The following is a 16215-nucleotide window of genomic DNA, read 5'->3' on the forward strand; positions in this document are numbered from 1 at the left end:
AGTATTATCCGTGGAAATTAAAATGAACATTAACTCAGCAAAATGAATTAATTAATAACTTAAGTTTTCCCTTATACAGACCCCGTTTTTTGTTTTTATAACCTGGTCTCTTCAGGTGTAGTAGTACCTTTACATTCTGTTTGGGTCATATTTTTCAATCCATTCAGTCTATTCCCTATTTGTTTTTTTTTTTAACAATAATGGCTGTTTATCAATAATTAGCCTCAGCCCCAGCAATGTTCCAATCACCAAAAACACAAGTCCAAGAACGGACAAAGTCCCCAAATGGTGTTCTCACCCCACCCTCGTACCCAGCATGCATCAGAGCAGACTTGTGCATTCTTCAGATTGATCTCTGTCCCTGCATGCATGGCGACAGCAGCAGCTTGGTTTGAGGGGAAAGCTCACAGAGCTTAGTGTTAAGTTAAAATTTCAGTTTTCTGCTGATGTCCTACAAAACTATGTTTTCAGAAAATTAGAACAGAGAAGATTTTTAAGCTTAACTATATGGCCCATTTATTGATTTAGGGAGTAGTTTAAAAAAAGTTCTGATGTCTAGAGGACCGTGGCAACCAGCGGACCTCCAAGGCTAACCACAATTGGGGCTAACGATCTGCAGCAGTCCCCTCTCAGCTTGGTCAAAGGTGACGTAACACTGGCTCTGATACTGTTCTATGTTTGTTTACTTTGTTTAGTTTTTTTTTTTTTTTTGGCAAAAAGGTTAATCTTAAGATTATTATGACATCTTAATAATGTATATAGCCTATTTAGTACAAGTGTAATTAGTTGTAAAATTCTATTATTACACCCCTTCTGTCATGACCTTGGTGTTGATGACTGGCTTAATTACTCTTTTAATTCACCTGCTTAGCTCCGCCCAGGTTCTCACTACCGCTCATCTGTTTCACCTGCTCCAGTTTCCAATTAAACTGCCTTCTTCCAGTCATCAGTGTCAGATTATTCGAGCCCTTGGTGAAAGTCTTCTAGTGAGTATTATTCCTTTCTGATTGCTGATCCTGACCTATTCTGACTTTGGACCTCTGAGACCTCTGAGACTGCCTGTTCCCATTCTGATTGGTGTGCCTGACTTGACCTTGGACTCTTGCTGGATCTTGCCTGTTTACCAAACCTGGAACAGCTTCTTGCCACCATTCAGGATATCTTTTTGGTACTTCTTTGGATATCTGACCTTCTGGCCCGAACTCCCATGAACCTCCTCGACAACCGTTTTGGCTTTGCGCTCTGGATTATCCTGCCTTCCTTCGTCGGCTTGGATTTGATCTCCTGCCTGTTCTCTGGCCTCAGGGGCTTCAACGTCTGGGACTCTTTGGGCAGCGTCTGTCAGCAGCCGACTGACTGGAATCTACCTCATCTTCTGGCCATGCACTGAACTTTAAGAGCAGGTGACTCACACTTTCATAATTTTCCTCCCCCAGATTGACGTGGTCACTAACCTATGTGGTTCTTCCTGCAGAGCTCCTGCCTTAGACAACCTAGCTGTTTGCTGTTACTTTAAATACATGCTTTTTAAGATATCATGCTGTCTGTCTCTTGAATACTGGGTTCTCTGTTCTGAGCCTTGACATCTTCTAAATAAAAAGTTTACAATTTATTATTAACTAGAGACTGCTAATAACAGGAGGAGAAATTTAGCTTCAGATGTGCCGTACATGTCGTGATGTAAAGAGTACGCATCTGATCCAATTCTAATAGATATTTACTGCATGCTCCTGTACTCCCTGAGTCCATACCTGTGTTCTTATCAAGAACAGACTTGGCGAGAACATAAAACCGTGCGAAACTCACAAATTTACTCTTGTAAACTGAGAATCGTGCAAAGTCACAGTAACACAGTCACAGCTCACCAAAAGCCAACAATTCACCAGACCAAATAGCAAGACAAACCACAAAAGGGGAGTAAAGTATTTGTAAAGGTTTTGTTAATGAGGTATTCAGATCAAAGCCTTGAAGGGCTACTTTGTAAAGACCACAACTGAATGCTTTTCATTGTGAAAAGGAAGGATTTCCAAGCATGATGTACCTTTAGCAGTACAGATATTGTAGAGAATAGAATATTGTTTTATTTGTTCTGGGATATCTTTTGATAGCTCATGTTTTTTTCTGAAAGTTCCCTTTCATGATTTAACAAGGTGATATTTCTTTTGTTTATACATTGCAAGGTTGTTTCAGAAAGCCTGAATTATTCAAAGTTAGCTTGAGGAAAACCTTGAACTGTCTTTCTGGTATGTAGAGAAACTAACTGACTTTAAATTTAATGTTACATAATATCTGTCAAGGAGAAATTATACATGGGGAAAAAGCAAACTCCATACGAAAGACTCCAACCAGATTTTGGCATTGGAACATTCTAACTTTGAGATTTCAGATAGTTAAATATGTATTTTCATAGAAAAGAAACAGATTTGAATGAAAATTTATACCTGCCCAAAAAGGTTGCTTGCAACATCTCCTTCAGAAAAAGTCTGAACTTAATTTTTAAGGTTTAATTCACTTTGTGTCCTCAGAGTTCACTGACCCTCTCACTAAGGGTCTCCAGCTCCTCCTCCTTCTCATGGTGATGCTCCTTCCCATGATCAACATCGTTGAGAGAGCTACTGATGCAATTTGAGGGGTAGTCAAGGCCACTGAGCTGAGCATGATGCAGCCAACGTAGATCATCACTTTCGTGGGTGATGTACCGCTCATTCATTCGACCCTCTAAATTTCTTAGGTCTATCCACATCTGATAGTCCTGGAGGGGGAAAAAAACACACCCCAAGATTACAGTACTTTTAAAAACAAGTGTTCTTGAAAATTCTATGTAAAAAATATGTATTTTTTTGTCTTTACTAGTGTTGACCAAACTTGCACTTTTATTTTTACATTAGTACTGTAGTAGACACTTTAGAAGCGGTCACATACAATGGTCCACAGAGAGTTTTTGTAACATACCTAAATATGTCAAACAGCATCAAATGCACCGTGAAGAAAGTTTGCAAATTAATTGGTTTTGAATTAATAAAACTGAAATTTATTGAACCTTGACTTGTTAGTTATATTGTGGGTGGGATTGGTAAAATAACAATCTATACTTTTGTTTATTTGTGGCTACTGTGACAAGAATGAAGAGATGGATATAAAAAGCATTTAAATCTAAATGAGTATCGCTCAGCTGACAGGTGACAGTCTGTGTACAGTTTATATGATATGATCAAAGATACAATGTAGTCTGAAGAGTTGTCATTTTTAAAAAGTAGTTTCAATTCAATTTATTTATATAGCACCAATTCACAACATGTCCTCAAGGCACTTTACAGAAACAATTCAATCAGTTCATCTAGTCAGATTGGTTAAAACTTTTCTATCTACAGAAAACCACCTGATTTCACTGACTCAAAAGAAATTCCTCACACCAAGCATGAATATAGAGACAGCTTTTAAAAGTGAGAAACCTCTAGCAGAACCAGGCTCAGTGTGAGCGGCCATGTGACAAGGGGTTAAAGGAGACAGAAGCAGACATACAAAATTAACAAAGAGACACTGATCTATTAACACTTTCTATATTGGAAAAGCTAATAGTAAACTAGCTCCACAGGGGGCTTTTTCTAAGAAAGACATAGTTGACCTGTCATTTAAAACCCATATCAAAGAGGTTTCCAGAATTTCATTCTTTCATCTGTGGAATATTGCAAAAATTAGAAATCTCCTGTCCAGGGGTGATGCTGAGAAACTAGTCCATGCATTTGTTACTTCAACGCTGAACTATTGTAATTCTTTGCTATCAGGAAGTCCACAAACTGTAGTTATGTAAGTTAAGTAGTTATACTTTACTTTCTGATAAAAATGAAAAAGAGAGATCATATCTCTCCTATCCTGGCTTGTCTTCATTGGCTTCCTGTTAAATTCAGAATAGAATTTAAAATCCTCCTTCTCACATATAAAGCCTTAAATGGCCAAGCTCCATCTGATATCAGAGATCTGATTGTTCCTTATGTTCCTAACAGAGCACTTCACTCTCAATCTGCAGGTTTACTAGTGGTTCCTAGAATTTCTAAAAGTAGAATGGGAGGCAGATCTTTTAGTTATCAGGCTCCTCTCCTGTGGAACCAACTACCAGTTTTAGTCCATGAGGCAGACACCCTGTCTACTTTTAAGGCTAGGCTTAAAACTTTCCTTTTTCATAAAGCTTATAGTTAGAGTGGCTCAGGTTATCCTGAGCTATCTCTATAGTTATGCTGCTATAGACTTAGACTGCTGGAGGACATGGGGACCCCTTTCTCATCATTCTGCTTCATTCTATTTCTATTCTCCCACTATGCAGTATCTGTTAGTTAAATCTCTAACGTTCTGCTCTCTCTGCTTTTTTTATAGTAGCTTTGCATCGTCTGTTCCTGTTTGGCTCTGACACCATTGTTGTGCCATATGTCATGATCATACTTTTTGGACATTGGGAACCAGTGTCCATATTTCATCTTGACATCATCATGTCAAGATGAAATATGGCCTCCACAGGTAAGTCACATGGCAAGTCACAAAGGTGTGACCAACATTAGCTCTCACCACTAAATAATGAAATCTAATGTATATGGAAATATACAAATATGGTGGGTACTGACTGGATTGTGTTCTTTTTGAAATTTCTTCATAACTTGTGTTTTTGTGCAATCAGCTGAAAATGGATCCAAGCATCCTCAATTCTGGGCACATGATTGACTCCATAGGCATAGAGAAACAGAAACAAATTGTTGTGAAGCTTATCCACTTATCTTCAGATAAGTTAGAAGAAAGGATTCAAGATTTAATTTTACTCAACACCATCCTGGAGAGAAATATCAGCTGTGCTGCTTCCATCAACACCCTTGTTTATAGATGCTGGAGATCGGCCTGTTTTCCAGTGTGGTCCTGTTTCTCTGACTGTGACTAACTGGACGTGCTCTCTTCATCCTCTGACATGGGAGCTGGCTCGGAGCTCGTCTGCCTGGCTGTGTGTTTCCTGGACGGGCCGTCTTTTACAGCTGCTTTTTGTATCTCTGCTTCTGTCTCCTTGAACCCCAGTCGGCCCCAGCAGATGGCCGCTCACACTGAGCCTGGTTCTGCTGGAGGTTTCTTCCTGTTAAAAGGGAGTTTTTCCTCTCCACTGTCGCAGACTGGATGGTCTGGTTGAATTGTCTCTGTAAAGTGCCTTGAGATTACTTGATGTGAAATGGTGCTATATAAAAATAAACTGAATTAAATTGAAAGTGAATTTAATGATCCAATCACCATTGTTGCAGGTAGCAGACTGGTCATTTCTTTACTTAACTATAAGCAACACTTTGAATGCCGCAGCCCACTAAGCGGAAGCTTCCACTTCTTATTATTGGGCTGGGCAACGATACTAGGAATTGCACATAAAAAAAATTGCACAATTTCGGGTTAATTGAAAGATAAGAACCATTTCCAGTCAATTTGTCTTGGTGCCCAACCCTATACTTTAGCACAGTTGTTTCATTTGAATGTAAAAAATGTAATTTTCTCAACAGCTTTCAGATAAAGAAAACAAAAAATATTTAAAAAATTTAGGTTGAAATGTTTTTTAAACTATCAGTTGATACTCTTGGCCAGCTCTTTTTTTTTTAAGAGATATTTTGATCTTAATTAATTAATTTAATTAACAAGCCTAACATAATGGAGGTTATTATTAAAAGCAAAACTATGGATTATGATGTAAAGTAGATGAAACTGACTAAGTGATTTAAAGTGATTTTTAATCAATCACATCTACATGATTATGTTTTAGGCAATCAATGCATGGTATATTACAAGCATGCATATTTTTCTATACTCCACCTCTCATATAATGAAAGTAAAAGGTAAAGTTATCACATAAATTAAAAAAGCTTAAGTAGTATGAAAGCTATCATCATTTTTCATAACAACCATCTTTCCCCCAACCTATTTGAAGAATGCATCTAACATTATCGATAAAAAAAATACCTTGCAATGTTTGTTCCCCTCTTAAAAATACAGTAGATTTACAAAAAAGTCATTATAATGGGAAAGCAAAAATTTACAAAAGATTAATTGCCTTATTTTCGTAATATTCTCAACATGATCTCTATGTGATGTTTGATTCATTCACTCTTTTCATACCTGTAACCAGGGGTGACTGAGAGTCTTGTCAACACTGTACCTCTTTCTCATCTTCACTTGCAAGAGGTTATTGATCAGATCGATTGCTGCAAAAAAGAAAAGCGAGCAACAGGTAAACTTCTCATTAATGTTTTCCTCACAATGTTTCAAATAAGAAGTTAACATGCAAAAAAAGACAAACTTTCTAGTCTTATTACCTACATTTTCACATAAAAAAGACTAAAACCAACTGAAAAGGTCAGCAGTTTGCAAACTTTTGGATGAAAAGGAATTTTGTATATTTTGCCATGCAATAAAACTCACTACAAAAGAATACATTAATACGTTATTTGTCAGTATTTATTTTGGCTCAATTTGACCTCTACATTAATGGTTAGTTCTTTATAAAATCAGGGATGGCCTCTGAATTCTAAGGTGAACTAATTACATGTTTAATAAGAAGTGGCCTCCTATTGATAAAATTACACTGAATTTAATTCAATTCAGTTTCAATTTTAACTGGATATCCATATCCATTTCATATGCGGTTTGATAAGGTAAGCGCTAACACTGCCACCAACAAATAAAGATGCAGTATGTAACTGTAGTGACTTAACAGCTCTATTTAAATCATTATATCCTGACAGTAGAATAGTACATGTTCTGTGACAAATAAAATAAGGTCCTTTCCCTTATCCTGGTGGTCCTATTGCCAATCAAAAAGATTCACCACTTCTAGGCTGAAACAACCAATCACAGATGGGATGTCTAAGTGATGTCGTCACCATTATGAACTGCTCACACCCATCATCCCCATGTGGTTAAGCTCAAGATTGCTGATGTCCTATCACTTCAACACATGGACAAACGACGATAAGCATCAATGTAAAGCTTATTGATATTTCTTTCCTACCAGTAAGTGTGCCATATCTGTTTATCTCCTATGATTGGTGGAACTGGATGCCAGCCTGCACATTCCCAGTCGGCTCCACTGCAGGATAAAAGCTACTGTAGAGAGGGAGCTGCAGTGCAGCAGAAAGCAAGGTGAAGCGACTGCTTGCTAAGTCTCTATGTAACAATAAATGTATCAAAATACAAGGGCAGAGTTTAGAACAGAGAACTCAGCAGCTGTTTCCTGGCAGCATCCTGAAAGCAGTTTGGTACATTAACACAAACGCAAAAGCTTTAACAATTTCACCAGTTTCGTCTGATTTTGCTCCATTAAAATTCACCTGGCCAGCGAATGCCACATGCCATAGTTCCACCTCCCACTGAAGCTTTCAGTGGTACATCTCCCTATCTGTGGGGGGGTGTTGGTGGTGGTGGGGGCGGAATGGGTCAAAGGTCACCGGGATGGGACTAAAACCTGTCATAGCCTTGTTAGGACTAGGCCTCTCCAAATGGGTCCAATTGGTGGCTTTAACGCTAGTATCATCAGTCTTATTTTTTTTTCTTCTGTATCTACAAAGCACCATGGCTTTTAAAGCCATTTTATTATCACTGAAAGCAAGAGATCAGTAGACGTTTTCTGACTTCTTCCTTATTATGGGAAGACAGGGATTACAGAAAATGCTGAAAATCAGATGGAACTGATTTATGCTCTTTTCATTTCTATTATTGAACTGGATTATTGGGTAGTAAGAATCTTTTCTTTGAAATGGGGCAATAAAATACACAGATCTGGTGATGTTATCCTTACTTTACTCTGACATTTAATCTGCAGGAACTTTTCTGCATTTATTTCTAAACTGCACTTTACCTCACTTTGGCAGCATGAAGAGGTGGATGGAAAACTGCTTTAGCTTCCTGGCTGAGGAGGGAGTGAGTCACTAATAAAACAGTCTTAGTGACAACTTGACAACTTTAGTGAACACACACTGCATGTAGAGACATCAACATGAGTCACTCTGCTGTCCTATATGGCTCCGGCTTACTTAGTGATATACTATCAAACTGCAGAAGGGTAGCAAATAAAGGGTATGTGATTAGCTAGCTGTAATTTGTGTCCAATATTTTCTACTATGTTCAAATCCTTTCTATTCTAACAACTGGCAGCATCATACAAGATAACCACTTCCAAGCATAAAAGACATATAGTGCAAATTCAAATCTATCTATCTATCTATCTATCTATCTATCTATCTATCTATCTATCTATCTATCTATCTATCTATCTATCTATCTATCTATCTATCTATCTATCTATCTATCTATCTATCTATCTATCTATCTATATATATATACACTCACCGGTCACTTTATTAGGTACACCTGTCCAACTGCTAGTTAACACTTAATTTCTAAGCAGCCAATCGCATGGTGGCAACTCAGTGCATTTAGGCATGTAGACATGGTCAAAACAATCTCCTGCAGTTCAAACCGAGCATCAGTATGGGGAAGAAAGGTGATTTGAGTGACTTTGAACGTGGCATGATTGTTGGTGCCAGAAGGGCTGGTCTGAGTATTTCAGAAACTGCTGATCTACTGGGATTTTCACGCACAACCATCTCAAGGGTTTACAGAGAATGGTCCGAAAAAGAAAAAACATCCAGTGAGTGGCAGTTCTGTGGGCGGAAATGCCTTGTTGATGCCAGAGGTCAGAGGAGAATGGTCAGACTGGTTCGAGCTAATAGAAGGGCAACAGTGACTCAAATAACCACCCGTTACAACCAAGGTGGGCAGAAGAGCATCTCTGAACGCACAGTACGTCGAACTTTGAGGCAGATGGGCTACAGCAGCAGAAGACCACACCAGGTGCCACTCCTTTCAGCTAAGAACAGGAAACTGAGGCTACAATTTGCACAAGCTCATCGAAATTGGACAATAGAAGATTGGAAAAACGTTGCCTGGTCTGATGAGTCTCGATTTCTGCTGCGACATTTGAATGGTAGGGTCAGAATTTGACGTCTACAACATGAAAGCATGGATCCATCCTGCCTTGTATCAACGGTTCAGGCTGGTGGTGGTGGTGTCATGGTGTGGGGAATATTTTCTTGGCACTCTTTGGGCCCCTTGGTACCAATTGAGCATCGTTGCAACGCCACAGCCTACCTGAGTATTGTTGCTGACCATGTCCATCCCTTTAGGACCACAATGTACCCAACTTCTGATGGCTACTTTCAGCAGGATAATGCGCCATGTCATAAAGCTGCAATCAATCTCAGACTGGTTTCTTGAACATGACAATGAGTTCACTGTACTCAAATGGTCTCCACAGTCACCAGATCTCAATCCAATAGAGCATCTTTGGGATGTGGTGGAATGGGAGATTCGCATCATGGATGTGCAGCCGACAAATCTGCGGCAACTGTGTGATGCCATCATGTCAATATGGACCAAACTCCCTGAGGAATGCTTCCAGCACCTTGTTGAATCTATGCCAGGTAGAATTGAGGCTGTTCTGCAGGCAAAAGGGGGTCCAACCCGTTACTAGCATGGGGTACCTAATAAAGTGACCGGTGAGTGTATATATATATATATATATATATATATATATATATATATATATATATATATATATATATATATATATATATATATATATATATATATATATATATATATACATATACAGTACACATACAGACACATATATATATATATATATACCGTATTTTCACGACCATAAGGCGCACCGTACTAAAAGGCGCAGTCTCAGTTATGTGTCCCATTTCTGTATTTACCACACACATAAGGCGCACCGGACTATAGGGCGCATTTTTTATATACAGGTACATGTCCTCTACTACCTTTAAATACCTCTACTGCGTATTTAAAAATACAGCTGGGGCAAAACTGAGTATGATTGTGCTTTATTCATGTATTTATTACAAAGTATTAATCAAACCTGGGAGCTGGCCGTGAGACAGACACATCACAGATGACACAGAGCTGTGATCACTCCTAAATTAACTTAAAATCCTGAAACCTGACGACGGAATATGTTCGCTTTTATTACCGGTATCCTGGTGCCTGCAGTTAAAAATATTTAGATGGAAAACACCTGCCAGCCACCGCGTGAACCCGGAGGCTACCCAGCCTAGAGGCTGCTGTTGAAGAGATTTCTACTGTCGGCGCACCGCTGGTATGTGGGGGTCTGAGCGCCTCCGACAGAAATAGATAATCTGGATGAACTGACTGCAATTATTAAGTTTTCAGGTGGACTTTCTCTTTTAAAAACATATTAAAACTACTTTATTCCCACTGATCACAGCAAATATAGCTGCAAGATTTAGATTATTTAGATGAAAAAACACCTGCCAGCCACCGCGGTATACGCGGAGGAGACCCGGCCAGAGGCTGCTGTTGAATTAAGTTTTCAGGTAGAAAAATAGAGCGGGAGCAAAACTGAGTATGATTGTGCTTTATTCATGTATTTATTACAAAGTATTAATCAAACCCATCAAAGTCATCATCCTCTGTTTCTGAATTAAACAGCTGCGATAAATCAGACATGCCAATTTCCCCTTCTTTGCTGTCAGAGTCACTTTCCGTGCAGCGCGGCTCCTCAGAAATAATGCCGGCTTTTGCGAAAGCTTGAACAACAGAGCCAGCAGACACGTTAGTCCAAGCATCTACAATCCATCCGCAAACTGTGGCGTAACTTGCCCGGCGCTGCCTTCCACTTATCGTGAAACTGTGGTCTCCGTCTGTCATCCATCACTCCCACGCCGCTCGCAGCCTTACTTTGAACGGCCGCTTCACACCGATGTCGAGCGGTTGAAGTTCCTTTGTCAGACCTCCCGGGATAACGGCGAGCACAGCGTTCATTTGATTCACCTTTTTTTCACATCGGCTGTGAGATGGGCACGCAGCGATGGTGATGCGTGGAAAAAACCACCTGGTCTCCTCACATACACCTGCCTTTCATCATCTCCTCATCCATCCAGCCTTTTTCATTTGCGTTAATATAATATGTCATCAGAGCGCTGTGTCTGTCTCGCTGTCAGCTCCCAGATCAGCTTCTCTGATTGGTTGATGCGGCGCTTCCAGCGGCAAAACTTCAATTTTTCCATCTGAGCAGCAGCAGCGCGTCGGCAGATGCTTAAACGCTCCCGACTCGCTGCACCTGCTGCTCAAAACGCGCTGCGGGACCTTTTGCTGCGCCTATACGCACGTCAACCATTGACTTTGCATGTAAACTCGCTGCTTCTGCTGCACCTGCTGGGTCCGGTTCACACCGATGTCGAGCGGTTGAACAGCGAGCACAGCGTTAATTTGTTTCCCCATGTTTTTCACATCAGCTGTGAGATGGGCACGCATGGAGTTACATATTAACAGCGATGGTGATGAGTGGAAAAAAACCACCTGGTCTCCTTACATTCAGCCACTCTTTCATCATCTCCTCAATGAGGTGGTCTCAAAAGTCGCAGTTGCAACACACATAGGGCGCACCGCACCAAAGGGCGCACCGCACATTCTGAGGGGAAAAAAAGACGTTTAAGTGCGCCTTATAGTCGTGAAAATACGGTATATATATATGTATATATATACATATATATATATATTTTTTTTTTTATTACTGAATGCTTTCCTATTGTTGAGAACAAATGAGTAGCACAATAAACTGATATTTATATTTATAGGTAGACAGATGCATTTTAGTGCATTCTTTAAATAGGGCTCAAAAACATTAATATATATAAAAAAATGAACAACAGCCAATACCGATGCCAACAGCAATTATTGTGCAACCCTAGTATGTACACAATTTAAATTCATTCCATCCATCCATCCATCCATCCATCCATCCATCCATCCATCCATCCATCCATCCATCCATCCATCCATCCATCCATCCATCCATCCATCCATCCATCCATCCATCCATCCATCCATCCAGAAAAAGACTGTCTGTTAAATCAGAAAACAACAGCAACATGTGCTAATTTTAACCTGTAACTGTGAGTCATGGTCCTCTGAGAAGCCCAGCTTTCTTAACTAGTAACACACAACATTTAAAGGAAAAGTCCGGTCACATTCAGGATAAAAACCTCTGAAAGTACTTTAAGTGTGAAATTATTACATATTTCTCAATAAGTGTTTTTATTTAGGAATAATTTTATTTGAATGTGCTTTACTGGAGGCATCCATGTTTGTCAAAGAACACTACTGCCACCTACCGGTTTGTGACGTCACAGTGCGGTATCGGCTGTTGATCAAGTCTCGGTGTTGTATTGGTGTTTGTCAAAACAAGTTATTATCCATGATGGCGATGCTTCACTATGTGAAGCAGAGAGTATGGATGAAATACGTGTTTTTTTTCTCTGGCCAAAAGTTTGATGGCAAATCGTCCCTCTTCAAGTTGGCAATCCAACAACAAACCCGTCCGTGGAGGATCAGGAATCGGAAAGGTGAAAGAACATTTTTTTTCCACTTTTACCTAATATATTCCAACATCTAGCTGCCATGCATGTGGACATTGTCAGTTTAACTATGGCTCAGGTGCATTTCAATGGTGATGTCCGCTGGAAATCTTCAATAATTTTTGTTGATTGCAGATGTTTCTAGTAGTTCCCATTGATTTTGCTGGTAAAGTGGGGAGAATGGCGCTAGGCTTACCGCACCGTGGCGTCAGTGCTGGAAGATGACAGGAGTGAGGTGTTACTATATTTGGGCGAAACTGGCCACTCCCGGACTCAGTGATCGCAATAAAAATTATTGCTTTCATTTTGTTACTGATTAACATTAAATTAATTAATTAACTGCGAATGTGTTAGTTTCAAGTATAAATAATGATCCATTGGTTATTCCTTGCTGACCGGACTTTTTACTTTAAACTATGTTTTCTTAAGCTTATTGCATTATAATACTAACTTGTATAAACTTACAATCTGTTGCTGCTTTTGCTGAAAAAGTTCCGCAAGTCTAACAAACTGATTTTTTGGTGGCATCTCTAATTATTTACCCAACCTGTCTCCTAGCTTTTGCTTAAACATATATCGAAATAGCTGCCGGTTAAATTAACTAAATGCAGCTGTGCGTCTCTCCTTCTCCATGTAGCTCTCTGTGCACAGTGAATAGCGACCCCAATAACAGTATGTCTCAAATCGACACATCCGAGGATTTTTCACTGATAGGCCCGACACGAGAGTAGCAGGAGAGCGAGGAAAAACACACAGGGACTCAAAACACTCTGAACACAGACAGCTGCACCCAGCTCTGCTGGTTAAAGTAAATGAGCAGAAAGGGGGAAAAATGTGGAGATTATTGCTGGGGGCATGTACTCACCAGTCCTTCAGAAAGTTACAGTTGTACATTAAAGTACCAAAAAGCTAATCTATGATACAGTAACTAACCTTTCCAGGTGGCTTTTCAGGTGGTAGGTTGAATTGCGGTGGACCCACTATTGTGTATTTTTTCCTACAGAAGCTGCGTCACGTAGCGTTATGTCAGTGCTATGTGACTGCCTGATATCCCCTCTGCTGTTATTCTGCCTGTACTCTGTGGGGGTAAGTAAACAAGCCAAGCAGCAATCAGACTGTCAAAGTAGTAAAAGAAAAACAGAAAAATTTAAAAATAAAGAATTGTTCACAAGCCTGAAATTGTGAGTCTAAGTCGAGTCTGAAATCACTAAATAAGCGACTTAGGTGCGACTAAGCTACGAGTCCCAAACTTGATTCCCCATCTCTGGGACATGCAATTCAGTTTTCTTCCCACAGGAAAAGAAAGAATTTGACATCAATGGCAGTTTTGGAGAAAAAAGTTGTAGAGACTGAGCAACAATTGAAGCAGAACTTCACCCCACAGAAACTGAGAAAGCCTGTAAAACTGAAATATGAGCATAATGAGATACTTTTACAAAAAGTGGGATTTGAACTCTTCCGAGCCAGGCAAAAATATTTTAAATCTCCTGATAAGGCAGGGAAGTTATTAGCTCGTTACAGTAGCAGCCAGTCAAAATGGCCCTTCCCAATTAAAAGCGAGCTGGATGGCAGCAAAATCCTCTACAAAATTCCAGCTACTGGCCTGCTCCTGGGCGTGCATATTTTTTACTCTTTACCCTTTTACTGAATTACAGGGTCTGACCAGGAGATGACTCTTCTCTTTAGATCTTTATGTCCACAAATAATGACAGAAAGAATATTTTAGATGTTTAAAAAGGAATAGTAGGAAAAAAGCCAAGGACCAGCCCTGATAGACCTTATATTAAAGAAAGGCAAGGTCCAATCTATCTGATATCACTTGACATGAAAATAAACGCTAAGATACTTGCAAATTGCTTTAAAAGACTAATTTCCGGGACTTCCGGTTTGAACGTCCCCATGATAGCCATTCTGTGAGAGGGCTCCCGAGAGAAATCTAAGAAATTGAAAACACAACTCCACTAAAATGAAGAAAACAAATCTATAAAGGTGAAAAAGGTTTAAGCGAAATACGTCAATGCTTTGTGGTGCAAAAAGCGGACATTTTAACCCGAGTAAATATTGCTAATATGGCTAATGCTAACAGCTATTTATCTCGAACCTCTGCTGTAAAGAAGTAGGGCTGCTCCGTTTGATTTGAGCTAAGCAAGCAACAGTAGGAACATGGCTGAATGGGAGATGGCGTTGAAGGAATTAAGAGGCTTCCGACAGGAAAATAATGCGCATCTGGATGACGGCCAGGAGGAGGGTATTTTAATCACGGAGGATGCTGTCACTGAAATAATAAAGCTACAGATAAGAATTGAGGATAAACTAATGGACATTTAGAGCCGTACACGAAGAGACAACATCCGCATTTATGGCGTACCCGAGTCGGCAGAACGGGACTCGGCATCAATGAAAAGTTGCTATGTGAGGGCTTGGCTCTTTCCCAAGACGAGCTCGACATACATATTGAACGGGCACACCGCTCTCTAGGCCCTTCACCCCCAAGCGAAGCTCCACCGTGATCTATTATTGTGAAAAAAAGGTTTTACATGGAACGGCAAGCAAGTGTGTTTGGATCATGACTATCCCCCTCTGATTTTGAAAAAACGAAAAGTATACGCAGACGTGAGCAGGATCCTGAAGGAGCAACGGATTACTTTTTCAGACCCTCTTTCCAGCCCGGCTGAGGGTGAAATATGCTGATGAAATAAAGATTTACAACTCGGTGGTGGAAGCTACCGAAGATATGTCCAGTAGAGGCAACGCTGTGCAGGTCGTTAAGGCACCAGAAACGGTCTTTGAACAACTGAAGCAACTGACATGGAGCAGGATACGCAGAGGACCTGGGAGCAGTGCGGCAAACAAGAGGCAAGACCCAGCAGCCGGATACAAAGAAAAACTCAGAGCCAACATACTTTTATTGAACAACAGGAATTGCCGCAGTGCATGCTACTGTTGTGCTTTCTCCAGCGTTGCACAGCTTTCACGCCCTCAAAACCCCACCCACTTTGCATCCAGACATTCAAAACACATCTCTGCGTTGTGATTGGCCTGCCAGATTTAGGCCCTGGGGCATTGATCGAGGTCTGCAGTTTAAAAACGCTCTGGTGAAAGTTGAAGTATCAACTTGACCTCTTTACTCAAGTAAAAGTGAAAAAGTATGTGCTCCTAAAACTACTTAGAGTATAAAAATATAAAGTAACCTTTAAAAAAAACAGCCAGATGCCACTATATGAATTGAAAGCTAAATTTTTCAACTATTTCGAAAAAAATTCTTTGAGATAGGGCCAAGGATGAGGGAGGTCTTGTTGGTCTCCGTCTCCCAATACGCTCTCGCCTGTGTCCGACCTTTCAGACATTTCAACATCTTTTTCTGAATCAGATATTGTTGCAAGAGAGAGGCCTCCCATACATTTACGTGCCTTCCCCATACACAAAACGACTTCTGCTGCTGTTGTTTAATGCATTTTTAACCATTTACCATTTTAAGCTGAATATATAAATTTTATGTTGATTAATTGCACTGTTATTATCACACCTGCTGCTATTCCAACTGACATTAGTGAATGTATTAACATCTGGCATCTTTTGGACAATCTCAGAAGCCAGTTAAACGGACTCTTAGGGTTTTATTCTTTTTTTTTTATTCTTTTATTTTGATTTCTTTAAACTAGTCATTTAATCTACCTCGTGTTTATTTTCTAAAAGCGTGTAGTGTTTGCATAGATGTTAGATTTTCTGTAATCCTGAA

The 16215-nt window shown here is 39.9% G+C and overlaps 1 protein-coding gene across 1 annotated transcript in view; it reads right to left on the reverse strand.

The window, feature by feature from the left end:
* Positions 1–2296: 2296 nt before the first annotated feature.
* prkd1 (protein kinase D1) overlaps positions 2297–16215 on the reverse strand; it is a 73843-nt gene continuing 59924 nt past the window's right edge. Inside the window, exons 20-21 of the mRNA XM_038291860.1 lie at positions 6133–6218; positions 2297–2752 (exon numbers count right to left, since the gene is read on the reverse strand). Of these exons, the coding sequence (XP_038147788.1) occupies positions 2522–2752; positions 6133–6218 (317 nt within the window). The 3' untranslated portion in view covers positions 2297–2521. The remainder of the gene's footprint in view (positions 2753–6132; positions 6219–16215) is intronic.

The sequence above is a fragment of the Cyprinodon tularosa genome, unplaced genomic scaffold (genome assembly GCF_016077235.1).
Source record: "Cyprinodon tularosa strain WSP-4 unplaced genomic scaffold, ASM1607723v1 ctg302, whole genome shotgun sequence".
In the NCBI taxonomy this organism is placed as follows: Eukaryota; Metazoa; Chordata; class Actinopteri; order Cyprinodontiformes; family Cyprinodontidae; genus Cyprinodon; species Cyprinodon tularosa.